This window comes from Dicentrarchus labrax, unplaced genomic scaffold, assembly GCF_905237075.1.
Source record: "Dicentrarchus labrax unplaced genomic scaffold, dlabrax2021, whole genome shotgun sequence".
NCBI classification, from domain to species: Eukaryota; Metazoa; Chordata; class Actinopteri; family Moronidae; genus Dicentrarchus; species Dicentrarchus labrax.
In genome coordinates, this window is record NW_026136721.1 from 12,878,635 (window position 1) to 12,897,706 (window position 19,072).

The 19,072-nt window shown below is 41.1% G+C and overlaps 2 protein-coding genes across 3 annotated transcripts; one reads left to right on the forward strand and one right to left on the reverse strand.

Moving 5' to 3' along the window:
* Nucleotides 1-480: 480 nt before the first annotated feature.
* On the reverse strand, nt 481-4,848 carry prdx2 (peroxiredoxin 2). The gene is made up of 6 exons (XM_051383903.1): nt 4,707-4,848; nt 3,616-3,736; nt 3,323-3,476; nt 2,401-2,523; nt 2,155-2,285; nt 481-872 (listed from the first exon to the last, which is right to left on the reverse strand). Exons 2-6 carry the CDS (start codon nt 3,716-3,718, stop codon nt 790-792), a joined length of 594 nt encoding a protein of 197 aa, XP_051239863.1. The 5' UTR covers nt 3,719-3,736; nt 4,707-4,848; the 3' UTR covers nt 481-789.
* Nucleotides 4,849-6,244: 1,396 nt separating this feature from the next.
* Nucleotides 6,245-12,601, forward strand: LOC127354929 (protein Wiz). Of its 2 annotated transcripts, none has more exons than XM_051385309.1 (9): nt 6,245-6,321; nt 6,862-6,954; nt 7,622-8,128; nt 8,281-9,069; nt 9,246-9,608; nt 10,097-10,311; nt 10,394-10,595; nt 10,686-10,833; nt 11,645-12,601. In XM_051385309.1, exons 2-9 carry the CDS (start codon nt 6,942-6,944, stop codon nt 11,799-11,801), a joined length of 2,394 nt encoding a protein of 797 aa, XP_051241269.1. In that variant the 5' UTR covers nt 6,245-6,321; nt 6,862-6,941; the 3' UTR covers nt 11,802-12,601. The 2 variants fall into 2 exon arrangements, with proteins under 2 accessions (XP_051241269.1, XP_051241267.1); XM_051385307.1 differs by having other exon boundaries at nt 6,268-6,356.
* The last annotated feature ends 6,471 nt before the right edge of the window (nt 12,602-19,072 follow it).

Below are 19,072 nucleotides of genomic sequence, written 5' to 3' on the forward strand. Positions count from 1 at the left end.
GTTATCTAATGTTATTTCATCAGTGAATGGGGGGGAAATGGTATTCTGGAAAGGATCAAAAAAACAAAACATAATGGGAAACATATGGATAATCTCAAACAGTGACAAAGTATCTGTTTAAAGACAGTCACGCAGGTCTGTGTCAAATAATATCCAACAATCCAATCTTTCCCAATGAGCTACAGTGCCATTTGGCAATGTTAGGTTGTTCTGCTGAGTCAAACCACAATAACTCCAACATTAACAAAGACTTCCCAGCTGTGTGACGTAATCAGATTCTCTGCCAGACACACAGTTCAGGACTAAAACCCCACCAACACAAGCTCATTCCAGAAATGACTGCGTAATACTTCAAGTTGTGTAGTCACTGAACTAGTTGGACACCAAGAACAGATTCAGAAGATGTATAGTGCCACCTAGAGGACACAGGTGGAATGACTAACAATATCAATGTACAGCAGTCAGAAAAGACACACTTAGTCACAATTTTCCCACTGTTTAATAAAGATGGTAGCAAATGATTCAAGACAGCAAGGAAAAATATCAATACTTTTTTCTGAAAAAGGAACAAAACTATACTTTCAGTGCTTGAGACTATGAGGTCGCTCCACCATTTGTACACTGGACGTACAAAGATAAGATTTGCAACAAAGGATTTATCTAACAAGTTCTGAAATTTTGTTGGGTTTAATACATTAGATTGGACGCCATGAGATACTGCTTCATAGGAACACCTCTTAATTGAAGGCAAGTGCTACAGTTAGGAAGCCGGCTAGAAGGCCTTCACATTTACTGCTTGGAGAAGAAGTCTTTGCTCTTCTCAACGTCTGGGATAATGGTGTCGCTTCCGGGCTTCCAGCCAGCAGGGCACACTGTGTGGAAAGGGGACAAAGTTTACCACATGGATTAGGTGACAGACATTGAACTTTGTATAGACTAAGGGAAATGTACATGTGTAAATACCCGGGAGGATAAACTAATAATGCAAGGCCATGTCCACAAACTGCTAAATAAACCTGCCAAGTCAGTTTACAGCTACACATAAACAAGCTCAAGTTCATTCAAAATGTTTTTCACACCTAGTTCTTAGGTTTCATTTATTAAACTATAATAACCTTGCACAACACACACAACATGCAAGTAAGTTACAAATTCATTTTTGAATTTGATATTAAAAAAAAAAAAGCCTTTAAAAGTGGGAAAGGACCAGTGTGTAGGATTGAGTGGCATCTAAGTTTCAGATTGCAACTAACTAACAATGCTTGGGTCTGTACTTGATGACCTGGGACAGTGTCGGAGGAACTACACTGGCTGCAAAACTCGCAAAAAAACTCCATGGAAAGCGATCCATAGTGTCTGCAGATAAAAACGGCTCATTCTAAGGTAACGAAAAACACAACGATTCCTATATTCAGGTTATTATAACCTAATATACTTATGCTTATTATATTCAATTTCTGCCAATGGGTCCTCCTAAATGTTACTTTGGACCTTAAAATTAACAGATGCCACAACATTTAACTGAGGTTTTTACAAGGATTTTACTTGGGTTGGGAACTGAAATATGAGTCCAAGTTTGAACCGAATCCAAAATGCCAAGATAGAAAGAATCAGGTACGAATGAAAAAAAAATTATATTAGAATGTCGGTTCGTCACCTTGGAAAAAGAATGAGAAAATAAGTTTGCATGTTGTCCAAAGCTAGCTGCGTGGATAAGACAATGGGTATGCCTCTAGCGCATGCTCCTGCGGATGACTGGCAGTGTGCATTCAGGTCCCCGTCAGTCACAGTCACGCTGTAGAAACTATAGTGTTGAGACTACAGACCAGTGTGTGTGCACTATGAGTAGCTCAGTAAATATCAACACAGTAACTGAGATTGTGCAGTTAGCGTTGCAGGGTATTTATGGCCAAACAAAAAATACAGTAAAAAGGTCAAGTACAGTAACAAATAGTTTAAAAATGGACATAAGATCAATTTGTAAATATAAATGTGTTTATTTTGTGAAAAGGTCAGCAGACTTCAATTTTCTTTACGGTGATTTATTTTAGTGTGAAACATTTTCCTTCATATTGTTGTTTTCCTCTATAATAAATCATTTTAAGAATCAGAATTGGTAACATTCAAACTACACCAACCATAGATTTTACTCACCCTCTCCATGTTTGTCGGTGTGCTGGAAGGCTTGAACCAGGCGCAGAGTCTCATCCACAGAGCGACCCACAGGCAAGTCATTGATGGTGATCTGCCTCAAGATGCCCTTGTCGTCAATCACAAACAGACCCCTGAAAGAGACGCACTTGTTACAGCTACTGTACATCCTTTAGTAATCATAGAGCCGAGTGAGTATTACATCCTACCAAGCTTCCACTAGAGTGTGACATAAGCAGTCTGCCTGACCTGTATGCGATGCCGTCATCCTCCTTCAGCACGCCGTAGTCTCTGGAGATGGCCCTGGTCAGGTCTGCCACGAGGGGGATTTTCATGTTGCCTAGACCTCCCTGCTTCCTTGGTGTGTTGATCCTGTAGGATTAAAATGACAATATAATTATCAAAATGTTAATTGTAAGCACACAAAGTGCCTCAATGCTTCTCTTACTTATTAGTTACTAATTACTTAAATTTAAAGAAAATCCTCATAAATGTGTTTGTAAAACTAAACTGATATTAGAAACAAAAGGACATAGTAACTTTCAAAGTTACCTAAACAGAACAAAGCAAATAGTCAGATGGTAGTGGTGGTGAACTCCTAAGATCTAACTTAAGTAATGAATAAATAAATATAAATACATGCCTACAATTCATTAATGAAATACATAAGTGAAGATGTTCCCTAAAACCTACAATGAAATCAGAACATGGTCCAAATGAGGCGAGAGTCACACAAAATTTGTTAAATGTAATGTTGGAAGCGTAAAACAATCCACTACACTTACAACTGTGCTGAGTAAACGATTACGGCATTCAAATTCTTCTCAGTGCAGCTTTATTAACAGACCGTTACCTCTTCTCAGTATATCAGAACTTATCACGACTATGCAGAAGAAGCACAGTGGCAGGAGATAAACTGTGGTGGGCGTTGTTTCAGATCTGCCAAAACCCTCATTATTTAGCAGAGAAACTAGAAAGTGCCAACAAGGGAAGTCTGAGTTCTCATCTGATATTTATATTTTCCTACATGTCATAGCCGCCCAATGTAAATACAAAAGCTGAAATGCATTGCAAAAATATTTATACTTTCAAGTTCTCTAGTTCCCACTGCACGAATCACACAAATCACATTAAAAAACATGATTTCCATCAAGTCAGCAGGAATTCTCACCATGCCAAGTGACTGAAGTGAGAGTCTACGGAGCAGCCGATAACCTCGCAGCCGATACTGCGGAACTCCTCGGCCCTGTCGCTGAAAGCCACGATCTCAGTGGGGCACACAAATGTGAAGTCCAGGGGGTAGAAGAAGAAGACCACATACTTCCCTGAGAGTACAGAAGTAAAGAAATGAGCCCCGAAATATTGTTACTCAAGAAAAGTAGGTGTAAACACACTGTAAAGACAAAGCTAGATTGAGGATATCCGACAGTAGAACAAAGCCTATGACTAATAACACACGGTTACCTTTGTAGTCTGACAGCTTGATGTCCTTGAACTGTCCACCCACTACAGCTGTGGCGCTGAAGTCCGGGGCAGGCTTGCCAATCTTAGCGTTTCCAGCGGACATGGTGTTGGTGGAAAATGACTGAGGGAGAAACAAATAGTTACTAGAACATTCCTGATGCTCATACACCATCATAGATAAAGTTCTGCCTGGGTGGAGCCACCTGGAGCTCCAACGGCAACACAAACCTCAGGCAAGACGAGCCAAAGAACAAATATTAAGACTCAAAAGACCATGTACTGGAAGCTTAACTCGACACCCAGGGCTCTCAGCACTGTGATACACTGGTGCAATGCTCAGAAGCTGGTTCAGTTCAGCAAACCACGTAAAGTCACATGCAAGTCATGTTCAGCCTGCAGGGAACAATAGCCTATTAAGAGCTTACATAACCATGATAAGCACAAAACCATTAAGATTAATGATACTTGTTGAATACATACATAGTTTATAAGAGGGATGCAGACATATGATTGTTTATGTCAATGTTGCAGTTTTAACCTCTGCATTTATAGAAAAGTGCAGGATAAAAATAATTTAACACTTTAAACACAGTGTTGAGCCAACCAGGCCTTCACAAGTGCCATACTCTTTTAAATACCTACAGTTATAGTTAACACGTTGTGCATGAATAAGACAAACCATTGTGTGTCAGCGCCTGTCGTAATGCAAAAGCCTAAAAATCCTTTGTCATCTTCACTTCCAGAGGTATAAGCGAGTAGCTAGCAGACATTTCTTGGTCAAAGTTCAGCGGTGTAGCTCAAAGCTTTTACATTCAAAGTCTGACGGCGAGGGAGTATTGACCGGCCTCTGCTGCAAGCTGCAGTACACGGACAAAGAAAGAGCCAGAAACAGGCCCAAATACTTGGAAGAAGGAGGGGAGCAACTGACCCGCACTGCCTTGTTAGCTTAACGTTAGCGTATTGTAGTAAACCGGGTTCTTTGTTGTCTTCTTGTTGCAAGATAAAGAGTTGTTAGCCCGGGCCGTGCCGTGCAGACACAATGCGAACTTCTGACACTAAAGGATCACACAAACATTTACTTTCAGACCCACCTGTCTTTACGTAAAGCCGAGAAGAAGTTGTGAGAGCGGCGGTCTGCTGCTGGCAGGAGGAGAGAGCAGTCAAAGGAGAAGGAGGACGGCTGCGTGCAAGAAGTAGGGTGGGCTAGCTGTGGCCTCCGGAAGTTAAAATCACTTCCTTCAAAGTAAAAGTTCAGAGAAGATCGTATTCCGCTTAGCTGACAGATGATGAATATTAATATTTTGAATTACTAGTTACTCTTCAGGTTGTGAAATGAAAACTACAGCCGTACATACACAGAAACATTTATTTTTTTATTTATTGGTTTTAAGTACCCTTCAAGCTGCTTGTCAAACTAGGCTGAACTCGGGTAGTTCAATATGACAACAAAGCAGATTTTTCTAAGGAATTAACGTTACTCATGTTTTTTTTCCTTCATGGAGAATCTCATGTAATGCTGTCGTTCTTTGTCAGAAGAAGAGGTTCCTGGGATTCTCCCTTTTGATTAACTGAACAATGTATTTCAACCTGCTTCTCTACTTGAATACATAGTAATGTTTTATTGTTATCTTATTGTGTGGTATTTTTTACTTGTGGGGTCAAAGGTCAAAACAAGTTCTTGATGCCTGAAAATCAGACGTCTCTTGAAGTGTTGGTGGATGTCAGGGGCCAGCAAGATAGTCTCTACTCTGACCACAGGGGCGTTACAGGACTGTGATGCTCTGCAGTAGAAATAAAGGCATAAAGATCCAGATAAACAAATCTCTTTATTATTGCCTTCAGACTGCCTATGTTTGTATGTTTTTGTAGTTTGTGCCACCTCTTTGTTTCTCATTTCCTTTCCCACTACTGCTGCTCCATATCATGACTAATCTTGTTTGACTAGTTCTCGCTCTTTTGTAACTTATTTGTTTTTCTTAAAAAGCTTATTTTCAATACAGGTCAAAAAATAGTGAGTGAGAGAAGGAGTAGGTACAATTGTTTGTAAAGAAATTATTAGTGTGTTGACTTGACAGGGAACTGCACGTTGAGAAGTTATTATCATTTAAAGAAATATTACAACTTTAACGCATCTTACTACGGAAACAAAACTATGTTCTTAACATGTTAGGCCAGTTAGTGCTAAGGAAATGTTGACATGAAATGCAAATTTATTTATTAGGGTACAGTGACAAGTGTATATAAAAAAAATTGACACAAGTATTGGCTATTCCTGAATTAAAATCTATTCAGTTTATATCTTTAGAAACAGATAAGCAATTGCTAAACTAAAATGTATGCTTAATGAATGAATGAATAATGATATAATGTTAATATAATTTAACAATAGTACTTATACTAAACACTAATCACAAAATAATAAGTAAAATAAAAAAAAACATATTTATGACCTCATCAATGTTTATTTGCTGGTTACATTAAATGAGGGACTTTTCTGTGGGACAATAGTTACTAAAAAAATAAAGTAGTATAACATTACAGTATCTAGTGGAATAATTAAACCAACTACCTTTATTTGTTGATTGTCACCAGGGGGCACATTTGATTACCTGAAGGGCTTTTGGAGGGCTTTTATTTTGAAAGATCCGTGCACCGGGACTGTTGCTCCGTACTTCCCCTAAGCTTGTCAGTGGGAATGACACTGATGTAAGTGAACTGAGGCAGTGTGTTCGGGCTTTTAGGTAAATTAACGTGTATCTATAATTGCTTATGTCGTTTGGTTTCCAGTCCAGGCTGTAGGTTGTGTGGCTAGTTGCTAACTGGGTGTAAAATGTACTGTGAGCTAGCCTACAGCTAACGTTAGCATGCTTCCATAGCATAACAAAGGGTACAACAGAGGTATCCTAAGTTAGCTTTTATAGCTTTAACTTAGAAGATGCTTCGGCCACTTACAGTTTTAGTCTGTTTAGTTTCGAACAATACAATTAGAAATGCTGAACTTTCTCTAACGATAAATTACAAGTTTCAGCTGTAAAGATATTTATTGACAGGCTGCTTTTTGTCGCGAGGTTACAGTCGTGTTATTTTCAGGTTGTCGGTCAGTCAGACCAACAAGTTAGATATTTTTATAACTGCACGACTCTGGGTATTGTAGGCAAGTTTATTTTGCATTTTGGAAGCTATGAAAACTAAAACTCCCTGATCTGTAACAATATAACACTAGTAATCTTTCATTTGATCTCAAAGACTTTCAGTCGGGTACACAAGATCCGCTGGAGGTAAACATTCCCGTCCCTCAAAATAAAAGCCCAGCATTATCAGCAGCCATGGAGTCACAAGGTAAGAGAGACTCTTATAAATGTAATTACATTATTTCTTATGTCACATTGTTACAGCCTGATTGTGCTGCCTATCTTTGTTGATTTATTTCATTGGTCATCCTCATCATGATTAGACCCCAGTCGTATTCTTACAGTGGATGTGATTCAGGCCTTGTCTTATTTCTTATACCATGTGCATTTAGTTGTGCATTTAAGTCTTTTCCTGATGTGAACTTTCCACATTAAAACACATTTTGTTTTGATAATATTATAATACAAATGTTTCTGCTGTCAGTCCTCAGTCACATCCTCAGTTTTTACTTTATATTACCTTACAGATAATTGATGCCAATACAAATGTGCTCCAAATTTTGAATTTAGGCAAAAGAGAGAACTTGCATCAGATCAGCTGATAACCTGAATTTAGGTATCTGAATTTGTAGTGGGAGACAAAAAGTCGGATTGGTGTTCACTGCCACTCATTTTGTCCTGTCAAATGTTGACATAAGTAAAGCTTGTCAAGTCTAGAAGCAAATGGTCTGGTTGTATGGTCGACATAATTAGTGTTTGTTAGCTTATTACAAAAGAAGCTTCTAGCTTGTTCTTTTTCCTAACTAGAGACTTTGACTGAAGTTCTCCTATTCATCAATATGTAATGACAAACTCCCATCTGAACTTCCCCACAGCAACCCCACAGCCAGTCATGTGTGAGGTCTGTGGGACATACTTTGAGACACGCCGAGGGCTCTCCAGCCATGCTCGCCTCCATCTAAGAAAGCTTGGCGTGACGGTGTCGGAAAGCAGTGGCGCTCCCATCGACCTCCTCTACCAGCTCATCCAGGAGAGAGATGGCTCTCTCCCCGATTTCAAAGCAGACTCCTCTGCATCTGGGTCATCCCCTCTCCAGAAAAAGTTCCAGCAGGAGTCTGCGACACCTCCAGAGCCAGAGGTCAGGAGTGCCTCCTACAATGTAGCCAGTACAGTCATGACAACTCCACAGAAGATGGATCATCAGCAGGAATCTCCAGCCAGACTGAAAGAGTCAGCAACCTCTCTCCTCCCCTCATCCCCTTCTGGTCCTAGGCTGGTTGAGTCTAGAGCAAGTGAAGGCACCAGTTCATCCTCCTTAGATCACCAAACCACAACCAAGCCACTGTGGGCCCCGCTTGAAACTGACGCCCCCATCACCTTAGGTATGGTTGAATTCTGAATAGATGTTTTAAAGAAATGTTTGGAGTATTGAGGGGAGTAGCTGGATGTGGTAGACAATTTTGTTTTTATAAAGTTAACCTTATGGCATTGTCTCATTGTGACTGGGTACCTTTCTATTCATCATGTTCTTCAGACACCAACGATGAGGTCCATGTGTGCCAACTTTGTGGCTGTTGGTACGAGACACGAAAAGGCCTGGCCAGTCACGCTCGGGCCCATCTGCGCCACATTGGAATCCCTGACAACGACATCAAGGGCAGCCCTATTGATCTTCTTTACCGGATTATGGAAGAGGAGGATCTCAAGCCCATCAGCAGCAAGCAACAGGAGGATATCGCCTCCAACAGTTCCCCTAGATCCTCCTCCAAACGTCCGTCCAATCGCTCTTCCTCTCCATCTGCGTCTCCTCTCAGCAAACAGCCTAAAACGGATTGTACTTGTATTCTGTGCGGGGAGGAGTTTGAGAATCGTAAAGGCCTAGCTTGCCATGCACGCTGTCACCTGCGTCAGCTGGGGGTGACTGACCTGATGGGGAAAACATCTGCAATCGACACCATCCAGGAACTGGTCAGCAGCGGCGTGTTAGAGGCTATACAACCCCCCAAAGCGAACAGTACCAGTTCATCTGCTGCGCCATCTCTTGCAACCCGGGCTCTGTCTCCAGTTCCAGGCCAATCAAGAACCTTCTTTCCCTCCACATCCGTCTCCCCAAGCCCAGCAAAGTGCACTCCTCAATCTCTTGTTAACAGGGCTCCAAAGGCTAAGAAAGGCTTTCGGCTAGCAGTGGACCCCCTTCATAGGAAGCCCAAGCCTGAACCCATGGAGTTTGAGGTATCTGTCCAACCGAAGGAACCCAGCACAAACACCAGCTCTCCCACGCAGAAATCACCTGCTGCTGTGGGTTTAAAGCTTCTCAATGCAGGTAAAGCAGAGAGCCGTTAATACTAGCTTATTTGGTACCTTATTATGTCATTACATGCTCCAGTTGAGTTATTTACCAATATACCTCATATTTTGTGCATGTATTAGTTTTGTTGCTTGTGTATGTACACCAAAGTTTGGATGTAAAATTTTAAGTCCACCTCCACCATTTCTCAGAGTCCTCCACAGATGTACAATCCCCGCCAACAGTCATTTGCGACTATTGTGGCCAGCTGTTTGACACCCGCAAAGCCCTGTCATGCCACGCCCGTGCCCATCTGCGCCACCTCGGCCTAACCTGGTCTATCAAAACCTCACCAATAGATCTCCTCAAAGAGGTCATGATGCATGGTGGAGAAGGTATGAAAGAGTCTGTGGCCAGTGGGTCTTCAGGCAAAGCCACGTGGACCCCTCAAGGCTCCAGAAGGTCCCTGGACAGTCTCCAGTCAGGGGAACCAGCCACCAAACCCTGCACCTCACCTCTCGATTATTCCACAAAAGAGAAATCCCCATCTGGCAAAAGCGGGGCCTCAAACACAGGTAAGACATTAACTCCACTGTAAAGACAACCATGTTGTTCTATGATGGTGAGCCACTCTCTTGTACTCTGTGACATGTTTCTTTATGACATGTTCTTTTGCAACAGACAGGGTAGGGAATCTGGACATTGCTGATAGACAAAAACCTGTTTTTCATGAGACATTCCCACAATGCAACGCTGCCGTAACACATACTGCAGGAAATATTACAGTCTCGCCATTACTCGGCTGTCCCATTCTGCCTGCTTGCACCAAATCCACTTGCACATTTCATGGCAGGTTTTGAAAAACGTTCTGTTTGATGATATGAAATGACTCACTGAGGTAGAAGAGAATTTAGCAGGTTCAACACATGAGAATATACCAATATATATATACAAATCTCAATTTCACAAAAGCATTCCTGGACCTCACTGAAGTGGTAATACATTCCTAATGTAATGTAGATACTAATTCTTTTTCCAAAATTGCACATCTTCTTTTTGTCAGACACATCCTGTGAGCTTTGCGGGTTTGATTTTGAAAACCGCAAGGCCCTGGCCAGTCACGCGCGGGCCCACCTCCGACAGCTGGGAATCATTGAGTGGAAGGCAGATGGAGCAACTTCGCCAATTGAACTCCTCAGTGAGTTGATCCGGAGGGACCCAGTCAAGATAGCAGCAATAACCCGACGCTATCGTATGGGAGACCTTTACATCAAGAAGGTGGGCTGTTCTCTAAAATGTGTTTAATAAAACTTCCCGTCCAGATTCAGATACAACTTACTGTACATTCATTTTCTCCCAGTCCCAGAGAACTGTTGGTTCGCCCTCCCTGTCCACAGACTCGGACTCTGTGTCTGGCAGCAGCCTGAAGCCTTCGGTGCACCACTATGAGCACAAAATGCGCAGAGAGGACTCTGGTATGACTGCCGGCTCATCCAGACAATCACAAGGTCACACACGGTCTACAGCAGCCCACGGCAACCCCGGTGTGCGCTCCCCAAGGGGTGAGAGCTGAAAGAAAGCTGCATACAGATATACTTGTTCTGCATAATCATGACACTCTAATACCTCAATCACTTTCTGTGTGGTTTCAGGGGTCCATCCGCCAAAACATGTAGTGCCTGCACGGGAAGAAAATTCCCAGCAACCTTCACGGTCAGGCAGCATCCCCGCTCTGCTGCCAAAGCCCCCACTAACACCACTGGTCAAATTGGTGGGCAAAGTCTACTCCCTCAAGTGCAGGTTGGTCTATGATATATAATCACAATCCTATTGTATTCAGTGATAGTAGAGATAGTAGAGACCACCAGGGTTAATGTGTACTTAAAAAGAAAATTTAAAAAAAAGAATCTATCCTTCATAATTCACAGTATGTTAATGCAGGCTGGACCTATAGCATAATTTTCAGCTTGTGTGGTCAAGTACTGAAGAATGTGTATTTCTGCCATTATTAGCTTGTAGTCGGTAGAGAGGGAATGAGATGGGGATGACCCACAACGAGTCGCCTGCTAGACTTAAGCCAGGAATGTGCGCTCAGATCGACAGCACCTTAGACAGCTAGGCCACATGGACGCCCCTCTGAAATCTTTCTTGTCTTACTAAAATGCTTTGTGTTCATAACCACATGGCAAATAGCAGCCTGCAAGCGTGGAATCCTTTACAAAACTATTGCTCAAAGAGATCCCAAACTTTCCACACATGCTTAATATGCAATTTTGTGGGAAACTGAATATGTCACCCAGATAGCTTCAGTGAAGAGTTGGAACATGAAGGTCCAGAATATACATATGTGACACTGTCATACAGTGTGGGATTAGATGATTTTAACAACTTTAAAGATTAGTGGAAAAAAAGGGAACAACTCTATGTTCAGGGGATACATATTGACATCAAAGCTATGAATCATAATTAATAATCATTATTATAACACTGAATATGTCTATGTTGCCCATCCGTACATGTGATGCACTTTGTTTAACCACATTATTCTGAACTTATTGTACTTCATTTAATGCAGTTAAGATCACACTCTCCTCTCTGTGCTGCCATTCAGGTTCTGTGAAGAGGTGTTTCATGGACCTCTGTCTGTTCAGGAGCAGTGGATCACACACCTGCAGAAACACATTCTGTCCCTGGGCTACAAAGGCAAAGCATCTCCTCCTGCAGCACCAGTGGCAACTCCAGCCCTCGTCCATCCGGTAGCTGTCTAGTCCACAAAATCTGTCTGTAATTAAACAAGATCATCATTGTCAAATGTCATGTCAGAGTTGAGAAGTGTCGTCTTGATGTCGGAGGTCACAAATTTATAGAGAAGTGCAAATTAGATGTTCCCCTTTTGCCCTAGAGAGGGCAGCCATGAGCCATATGAGGAAAGCAGCAGAATGTAATCCACTCAGGTAAAACCCACAAGATACAATAGATCCCATACTGATCACTGGATGTTTGTGGCAAAAAACAACAGATAATTCATTCCTCATTTTGATGATCAGTGCTTTCCTCCTCCTGCTCATAATTTGTACAGATGTTAAATGTGTTTGGGTATGATTTGATGTTTGCATGTCCCACACTGAGAAAATGCTCCCAGTTAATGATTTTCTCTTTTTGTTTTTGTCCTACTGAGTAGATTGGTATGGTTGCTGTATCACTGTGATACACTTTCTCTCTGTATGCCTTCCTATTGAATGGAGTCTTGTCTTCTGAATTATTTTTTTAAAGTGTTTTACTTTAAATCTAGCAGGATGATTTTTCTTAAATGCAAATGTTTTTGAATAACACAACACTGATAGCAGAAAGTTAGACACAGATTTTCTTTCAAACTGGTGACAACTTGATACAAAGTATAATCTAATGTCTTAAGAATCAACCACCTTGACCCTAGATACACTGTGTTTCCTTTCTTGCCATTTTCTTCAGGTGTAACTACTAATCATGACTGTTTTTCTGGGTTTTTTTTACATTTCTTTTATAACACTTATTATGTAAATTAAATACTGTCTTGTATATAACCATATAGCGTCTGAAACATGTTTTTATTTCATTACAAATGTCATTAAAATGCTAATTAATGGACACACAACCTGCACTTCACTAGCAGCGTCAGTACTCACTGTAAGAAAATACTGTTTGTCCACATTGTCAAAAGATTTACATATCTTAACAGTTCTGAATACTATCCAATATAAATTCATGTCTCAATACACCCACATGTATTTTTGTATTTTCTCATTTACATTGTGTTTTCCTTTTGCTGTGTTTGCTATCATCTTAACATCCTAAGACATTTTTGAGATCTCACTATAGCTGGCACCACTCCTGGATTTTTCTTTGATGTTGTGCGATCTTATGTTTGATTTAAAAAAAAAAAAAAATTATTATGGGTATTTTATGCCTTTGTTAAAGAATGTACAGTAGAGAAATTACAGGAAATGAGGGGAGAGAGAAAGATGGGGAAAGCCCAGGCCAAAAGGGTGCCCTGTCATATTTTAGTATTGTTCAGCTTTGAGGTCTTAAAAGCCTTTGTAGTTGTTGGGCGCCCGGTTAGCTGAGTGGGTAGAGCTGGTGACCCATGTGCCGGGGTGAGTCCTTGCTGCAGCGGCCCAGGGCTCGAGTCCAACCTGCGGCCCTTTGCTGCGTGTCATCCCCTCTCTCTCTCTGCCCCCATTTCCTGTCTACCTTCGGCTGTCTCTATCAATTAAAGGCAATACATAGCCCAAAAAATATATACTTTAAAAGCCTTTGTAGTTGTGTCACACTCACCACTGGCTTCTCCTATGCTCCTAGTGGCATTTACAAGAATCCACCGCACCTGAGAGCCAAGGAAGATAGTTGATGTGTCTCATTCCCAGGTCGTCAAATACCAACTCAAAAATGACAAATGCCATTAGGAGCACTAGGAGGAGCCAGAGGAACCTGAACTTTGTGTCTCATGTACTTCTGTCAGGATATAGTGAAAGCTTCAGCAAATATGACGAAAAGTTTTATAAAAGTGATCTACTGCAGCTTTGTGTAACAATTTGAATTTAGAAATTGAATAGCTTGTTTTGTCATAAAACTTATTTTTCATGCACAAATAAGAAGAACATCATTAATTTTCTTTTAACAATTCATTTCCAATCACAATATTCTTAAACTTTGGCTTGCCATGTGAGCCATCTGCACAGTGAAGAGAAACTCATTCACTGTTAGTGTGAGTATATCTATGATGTTACATAACTGACCACTTATGAGAAAACACCGTTGTCCATCATTCCATTTTCAAATTCTTCTCATCTAAAATCTCATCATTGTTGTGTCTCAGGCTTGTTTAACATTTCAAGCTTTCACGCTTCAGTCAGCCAGAATGTAATTTGCTCTCTTGTAAGGACAGCACAGTGTTGAATAACTGTAAATGAGTTTGTATTGTGTCCACTGGGAACATTCCTATATGGTCTTCCATGCAGATTGTTTCTTTTCTGATGGAGCCTTGTAGTTTTTTAAAAACAGTTCTGTTGTTACACACTGTGTACACATTCCTTGAAACATTAAGACTTGGTGTTCACTCCCCGCCATTGTGTACCGTAACAGTATCTCCCCTTTGTTAAAAACCAATGTCATGCTCGCTGTGATAGAAAAGTTTCACAGAGCACTGTAAAATGTGGAAATCAGGAAGAGAAAAGCTGGACGTTTAGCATCTGTGATGAGTATACGGTTTCTCTCATCATGCTTTTCATGTTGTTCTTGTAAACCAGGACCTCATCAACACAAGTGTGGGTTTCTGTACTCCTCAAGATGTTTCTATTTTCTGGACACCAGCTTGTTGATAAGTGTGTGCCAGCAGTCTTTCTTTCTATCTGTCGGTAAATATCTGACCTCATAGCAATACCAAACCCCTAGTGTCCATTATGTTCGCAGTGTCTCTCTTGATTTGATTTTTTCCACTTTCCAGGGCTATCAATGTGTTGACAGGGGGTCATCAATCTTACTACCTGTACAGCTTCTGCAGTGGGTCCTCTCCCCGTTAATAAGTCTGAATCTCTCAGCTAGAGGAACTGGAAAGGTTTATTTGGAAATCTTGTAGAATAATCTGCCTTTTGTGTCTGCTCAGATTCTCTGATATAGTTTTTACATCCTCACAAGCTGGGAAATTGCAAAAAGCATTATTATTATTCAAATGTCTGTGTTACTATGCATGTCCACGAACAGCCTACCAAATGGGATTAAATTCAAATCTTATCTGAAGTGTCTCTCACACTTCATTCTCTCCACCTTGTTGTTCAGATAAGAAAAAAGGTGTATTAAATCTTGTGGTTATTAGTATATTGACAGGTTTCTGGATGGACCCTGTGTTATGCTGTGAAGATGAGAAAACACCTCACAGGAGAGGCTAAGAGGATGATCTATAGTATACACCGATCAGCCATAACATTATGACCCCATACACCAGAAACTGTGATGCACTGTATGTTCTGACACCTTTCTATCAGAACCAACTTTAACTTTTTCTGCAGTTTGAGCTACATCAACAAGACTTGGCCACCCATGACCCTGTCTCTGGTTCACTGCTTTTCCTTCCTTGAGCCACTTTTGATAGGTAATGATCTCTGCAGACAGGCAACACCCCACAAGAGCTGTAGTTTTGGAGATGCTCTGACCCAGTCGTCTAGCCATCACAATGTGGCCCTTGTCAAAGTTGCTCAAATCCTCACCCTGCCCATTTTTCCTGCTTCTAACATAACAACTTTGAGAACAAAATGTTTACTTGCTGCCTAATATATCCCACCCACTGACAGGAGCCGCCATGATAACCAGATAATCAGTGTTATTCACTTCACCACTCAGTGCTCATAATGTTATGGCTGATCAGTGTAACTTTCCCTCCAGCGTAACATTTCTGTTTTCTGCTCTGTCTCTGCTATATATTAATGTCACAGTGCTGATTCCTGCAGCCTCATTCTTTGTAATTTACTGCCAGATAGGTGGGCAGCATTTCAGTCTGACTTCAGCCCGTGATGGATAAATCTGATGTCTGCCCCTCTGCTGGTTTGCCAAACTTAAAGCATTTACAGAGTGAGTGAGTTATCCCACCTGACAGGATCTGAGCAGGCCATTGCTCACAGCTATCGACACCTGATGGTTTAGAGACACAAGGGACTCAAAGCAGCTATTTCAAAGCACTCATTGAAATGAGAGCCCAAATTAGGACCACATCTGTCTTCCAGGGCTGTGGGATTAGGAAGATCTGGAATAATAACTTTGGGTTTCTGACTGCGGTCCATGGGTTTTAAAACTGGAAGCTGGACAATCTAGTACAATCATTCAATTCTTGTAGTCAAGTACGATCCTTATTAGGCTACTCTGGACAGGACTGCAGGCATTAAGGGTCATTTTTCAGTTAGTCTGAAGATTCAGGCGTTGAGGGAGGGAAACTTGAATGAAGCTAAAGTTGTCATCATAGGTGTGACTAATAACAGCCTGTTTTGCTGCATTGCATGGCATTAATTGCAGTAGCAGAGCCCTCCTTAATGCGATTGGTTCCAGCTGTGCCTTTTCTGCTATGACAAGTGAGAATGCCTCCTGTTAAAAAAGGTCTGTGAATCTCTTTCCTTTGGGAACAACAAAAGGGGGATATAACAAAGAGAACGTTTAGGAAACCGCTGTTTTAGCTCATTGTTTTGGTGTTATGACCTGTACTCACAGTATGTTTCAATCTCACTGCTCTTATCAACCCTGATTCAGTGCGCTAATGTCTGACAATGATGGAGTATTTGTGGTTAATCTGTAGCCCACTAGTTACGAATAATGAGTTTTGAGTATCAAATACACTCAGTGATATTTGTTTAAAGGTCCAGTGTATAACATTTAGGAGGATCTATTGGCAGGTATTGAATATATTTTATTAGTGTATAATCACCTGAAAATAAGAATTCTTGTGTTTCTGTTACCGTATCTATTTGCCCAGAATGGACAAACCAAAAATGTATCTAAGAAGGATAAATTAGTCTTACACCAAACAAAGCGTATCTTGTTAAGCTTACTCAGCCATAACATTGTGAGCACCCGGGCACCCTGGTGGTCATAATGTTATGGCTGCCCCATACCAACAAACTGTGATGCACTTTGTGTTCTGACACCTTTCTATCAGAACCAGCATTAACTGTTTCAGCAATTTGATATACAGTAGCTCATCTGTTGGATCGGACCACACGGGCCAGCCTTCACTCCCAATGTGCATCAATAAGCCTTGGCCACCCTGTCTCTGGTTCACTGCTTTTCCTTCATTTAACCCCTTTAGATAGGTACTGACCACTGCAGACTGGGAACACCCCACAAGAGCTGCAGTCGTGTAGCCATCACAATGTGGCCCTTGTCAAAATCGCTAAAATCCTCACGCTGCCCATTTTTCCTGCTTCTAACACAACAACTTTGAGGACAAAATGTTCACTTGCTGCCTAATATATCCCACCCACTGACAGGAGCCATGATAACCAGATAATCAGTGTTATTCACTTCACCACTCAGTGCTCATAATGTTATGGTTGATCGGTGTATAAACCAATGCAAACAGAGAGCTAATAATATATGTGGTAAACATATACTAATATAAACACTGTAATATACTGAAATAACTTTAACCCCAGAGGTACACTATAATAAGTGTAGTATAGCTAATCCATCACAGCACTATTCAAAACATGTTTAGTCCTGCCCTTTGACCACAGCTCACTGTTCTCTGCTTTGATCAGAACTTATGACGGGTAGCTTCAGTGTGACTCTGCATTAACCAGATGATTTGCAGTCACACCAGTGGCGAGTCTGCTGAGGATACAGAAATACTGATAGTAATATCTGGAAACACCTGATAAGTCTTGGCTATTTTAAGCAAACATTAAGCATTTCCAACATAATATCCAGTCATTGAGTGTAAAAACAGTGTATGGAAGCATTTTTTTCCTTCAGTTCTTTCCTTGAAAGGGAGAGGTGAAAGAGTTTAGGACTGTTGCTTTGTTATTTTGGAGGAAGCAATGGAGGGGACCAAGAGGGAATATGGCTTTCTTTCCTTCCTCAAGTTCTATGACTCAGTGTCTGGAAGTAAATTCTTCCAGCATCTCCAGCGTGATTTATAGCATGTTTTGGGGGCTTGGCAGAAGATGGAGTTTTATCACACAGCTTGTGGCTTTGCAATCTTGCCTCAGAGAGGACCGACTCCCCAAGACCTTGCAACTCTGGCAGTCTATCTGCACTCTTCTGTTTCTGTTTTTCGGTTGACTTTAGTTTTATAGTTTGATATTTATTTTACTAAATAGCTGGTGTTGGTACTGCACATGTTCTGCACTGCTGCACTATGTTCACACACACTGGAGAGTTTCTTCAGCACAGATATGTGCCATCATCGTTGTATGCATCAGGCCCTTTGATCACTGATTCAGCACTTTACTGCGCTGTCATTTTCAAGCGCTGAAGTTATGATTAGGTCATCAAACTGCACTTGGCTGCTCAGGTTGCCACTTTTGCAGTGTGTTGTTTTGCAGCATTCAGACTCCACTGACACTGAACACCAGAGACGAGTGCAGAGCCTTTCCCAGGGGGCCGTGCTGCTGTTGGTGTCATCATGGCAGCCTTCCTGAGACTTCTCAGATGACCTTGCATAACTCCTGGGTTGGGGTCACTACAGATCCTGAATCAGTCAAACAGAATGTGAAACCTATTCGTCACAAATCAATCCAACGATTTACAGTGGAACAAATACATGACTTACTGCCAAGATGCTGTTTGGAAATCCAGCCCAGACTCATATTTGTGTATCACAACTCAGCTATACAGGAATTTAACAAGCAAAAGCTGTGCAAGACTGGAGAACAAAACAACACAAAAGCTAACCAACTGATTAAACAGATGCAACAGGACCAGATGTTTGTCAAAAAGGCTGCAACTCTTCTTATGACCCTCAGTAAGGATCAGGACCACATGATTATGAAGTGTGTGATTGGAGTTGCAAAACTGCATCTGCAATACATAACAGATTTTTTATAACTCATAGATTATATTATCAATCTTTTCAATTTAATTTAAGAAAGGAAGTCATATTTTCATCATCTGTGACGACCTTTGGACATTACATTAGTATGCTCATTAAATAAATGCTTTGTTTTTGTCAAAATTGTTAATATTCCCAAATCACAAATTCAATACAGAGCTTATTTATGTCAGCCCTGCTTTTAATTTTCAAGAGACTGATGTGTGATCAGGGTTCTTTTAGTATTTTAGATAATTATTCCGCCCCCAGACAGACCTGATCATAAAAATATGACCGCTGCAGATTCATAACAGACTGCCATCACGCTGCATTATGATTACCAGCAGCAGCTTTGAGATCTATGTTTGTCTGGGTGGATACGGAGTGCAGCTCACATCTGGTCTGTGTATGTACAAGTGTTGTTGTGTAGCTTATATTTGTGTGGATGTATATGTGTCTGACTGTGTATGTTGTCTGTGTCTGCGGGTC

Coding starts and splice junctions, on each gene's coding strand:
- LOC127354929 (XM_051385309.1), top strand. Junction 8,129..8,280: donor TGACGCCCCCATCACCTTAG/GTATGGTTGAAT, acceptor CATGTTCTTCAG/ACACCAACGATGAGGTCCAT. Junction 9,070..9,245: donor TTTAAAGCTTCTCAATGCAG/GTAAAGCAGAGA, acceptor ACCATTTCTCAG/AGTCCTCCACAGATGTACAA.
- prdx2 (XM_051383903.1), bottom strand. CDS start 3,718: ATGTCCGCTGGAAACGCTAAGATTGGCAAGCCTGCCCCGGACTTCAGC. Junction 3,477..3,615: donor CAAGCTGTCAGACTACAAAG/GTAACCGTGTGT, acceptor CTGTACTCTCAG/GGAAGTATGTGGTCTTCTTC. Junction 2,286..2,400: donor GATGACGGCATCGCATACAG/GTCAGGCAGACT, acceptor CGTCTCTTTCAG/GGGTCTGTTTGTGATTGACG.